This window comes from Carassius auratus, chromosome 48 (assembly GCF_003368295.1).
Source record: "Carassius auratus strain Wakin chromosome 48, ASM336829v1, whole genome shotgun sequence".
In the NCBI taxonomy this organism is placed as follows: Eukaryota; Metazoa; Chordata; class Actinopteri; order Cypriniformes; family Cyprinidae; genus Carassius; species Carassius auratus.
The window spans coordinates 2,842,478-2,844,799 of record NC_039290.1 but is presented as its reverse complement, the minus strand read 5'-3'; the positions used below and the strand labels follow the sequence as shown (position 1 = coordinate 2,844,799).

Sequence of the window (2,322 nt, the reverse complement as noted above, 5' to 3'; positions counted from 1 at the left end):
TGACAGGAGCACATGACCAAGACATGTTTTATTTTCACTGCCCAACTAGCCTGGTATATTATTCACTTCTTTTTTAAGGGTCTCACTGTTTTGCTTTGTTAAAATGCTGTCCAGAACCCTGAAATTCTCCTTTAATACTTTTTCTATGTGTTCAACACTTGTTATAAGTCTATAATAGGCGATAGCATTTACAGAATAATGAAGAAAGACCTGTACCATAAGGGACCATTTTCCATCCAAATTAACTCATATTTTATTACACTAGCTTTTTGCTGCTGTAGTGTTGACTATATAACCTCTATAGAATGTTTGTCTTGCTTGATATTCTTACATGGTAAAATCTGCCGTTACATTTCCATGAAAGACTTAATTCTTGTTATTCAGCCTCTATTCATCTGCGGATCAAAAGCATCTTCTTTCTCCATAAAGACAGTTTTCTTAGCTGTTCCAGGTGCCAGACGGTTCGATGGCAATCTGGAGGAGAAGGAGGAGGAGTTGTGCTCAATTACACATTGGAATGAGAGCAGACTGCCACTGTACACCACAAAACGGGTTAGTTTGATTTCCTTGGATTGATATCACAATGCAGCTGAGAGTGAGAACGTGCCGTAATTATAGCATACGTCTTGACTGCCGTACTTCCTAAAACACGAGTCGCTGCCTGCATGTCATTTGCACTCTACAGAAATGTAAATCATGATTGGCGTAAACAATGAGCGGCCCACAGAACTTTTCAGAATCACTTCACGTTATCGGTAGCTCCGTCATCATCAGTGTTTTTTTTTCTACTCGCATCCGTTTTAACTGAAATCGGGACCATTTTTAGAGCTATGACGTGAGTTTTGTGGTGCTGTCCTCCCCACCGGCACAACGTCTGGCTTGTTGGGGGGTTAACTACTCAATGCTTTTGTTATTTCCTAAGCCACCCACTCCCCCACCCTCTCCCCTCCATCCTCCAACCGCTGCGTCGGTAGGGGACTGGAACGAGAGGTATATAAGGACCCTGCCACCTGAAGCTCTCACAAACCAAGATCTCTCCAGCTTTACTCTGCACCAGGAGCTACAAGGACTTCAAAGTTTTTGCTTCACTTCTCAGACCGCACTTTAACTTCGACTATTTTGTCAGTATGCAGCTTTTGTCCAGCCTAGTGTCTCTTTTGCTGGTGCTGTATAGTGTCAGAGCAGCAGCTGTGCTTCCAGTGGAGGAGAGGAACCCGGCACAAAGTAGGGTGAGTGAGATCTAAACGGGCTTCCAGTTGTAGCTTTTATGGATTTATGTTTAGCGTCCAAAAGAGACCACTTTTGGGATCATTTTACTTATAGAAGCCATGTAATTGTTATTATGAATAGCTGAAGCCTTTAAAATCTTGCATTCTAATTCAAGTCGAGTTGCTTTCTCATCAGGAATTGAGCAAAGAGCGCAAGGAGCTGATCCTGAAGCTGATTTCCGGGCTGTTGGACGGAGTAGACAACAGTGTGCTGGATGGGGAGATAGCGCCTGTCCCCTTTGATGCGGAGGAGCCCCTGGAGTCCCGTCTGGAAGAACGGGCCGTCTACAACCGGTTATCACAGCTGCCACAGCGCGACCGCAAAGCCCCATGCAAAAACTTCTTCTGGAAGACCTTCACTTCGTGTTAATGGCGTCAGTCCTGCAACGATGACACGATCCTCCCTGGTACCTGACATGAACTGTGTAGACCTCCGCTGTACATACCATCTCCAGTGTCTGAAGGAAGGTCTCCGTGGACTTACTCTGACACAGTCTGTTTGTTAAAGACATTGATGATGATATTTATTTATTTACCGATTAAGCTGTTTATGGACCTTTTTTTGTTTTTCAGCATTAAAAAAAGTATAAAGCATGGTTAGGATAGTGGCTTTTTTGATAAAAGACGTCTCATTTACTGTGGTCAAGCATCAAATTATGTGAAACTGACTGATGAATAAATATATAATTGATCACAGAGCCAGGTGTGTTACAGATGATGTTAACAATGCTATATAAACGTTTTCCCAAAAGAACAAATCATGTATAGGCTGTTTATTACAAGCTAATCTGAATGGCATTTTCACAAGCTGTGGATTTTTGACTCGTAATACACCAGATTAATCGATTGACAGTTTGTGTGTTGGTCATTTTCCTTGTCGATTAATTATATGTAATTGCAGTTGATGAGAGGGTGTGCTTGAGGTCATTATTCTAAGCCAAACGCTTGTAATTCAAGGCATTACTAACATTATTATTTCAGTTTGCAAAATCATTTTGGGGCCAAATTTTGAATGTTCCAGTACACCACATATTGGTCCTGTCTTGATGGCACT

General features: G+C 42.1%; 1 protein-coding gene across 1 annotated transcript; it reads left to right on the top strand.

Annotated features, from left to right (window-relative positions):
• The first annotated feature begins 897 nt into the window (after positions 1–897).
• Positions 898–1,864, top strand: LOC113065340 (somatostatin-1B-like). Its single transcript, XM_026236564.1, has 2 exons — positions 898–1,229; positions 1,405–1,864. The coding sequence occupies exons 1-2, from the start codon at positions 1,128–1,130 to the stop codon at positions 1,636–1,638; spliced, it is 336 nt and encodes a 111-aa protein (XP_026092349.1). The 5' UTR covers positions 898–1,127; the 3' UTR covers positions 1,639–1,864.
• The last annotated feature ends 458 nt before the right edge of the window (positions 1,865–2,322 follow it).

Coding starts and splice junctions, on each gene's coding strand:
- LOC113065340 (XM_026236564.1), top strand. CDS start 1,128: ATGCAGCTTTTGTCCAGCCTAGTGTCTCTTTTGCTGGTGCTGTATAGT. Junction 1,230..1,404: donor GGAACCCGGCACAAAGTAGG/GTGAGTGAGATC, acceptor CTTTCTCATCAG/GAATTGAGCAAAGAGCGCAA.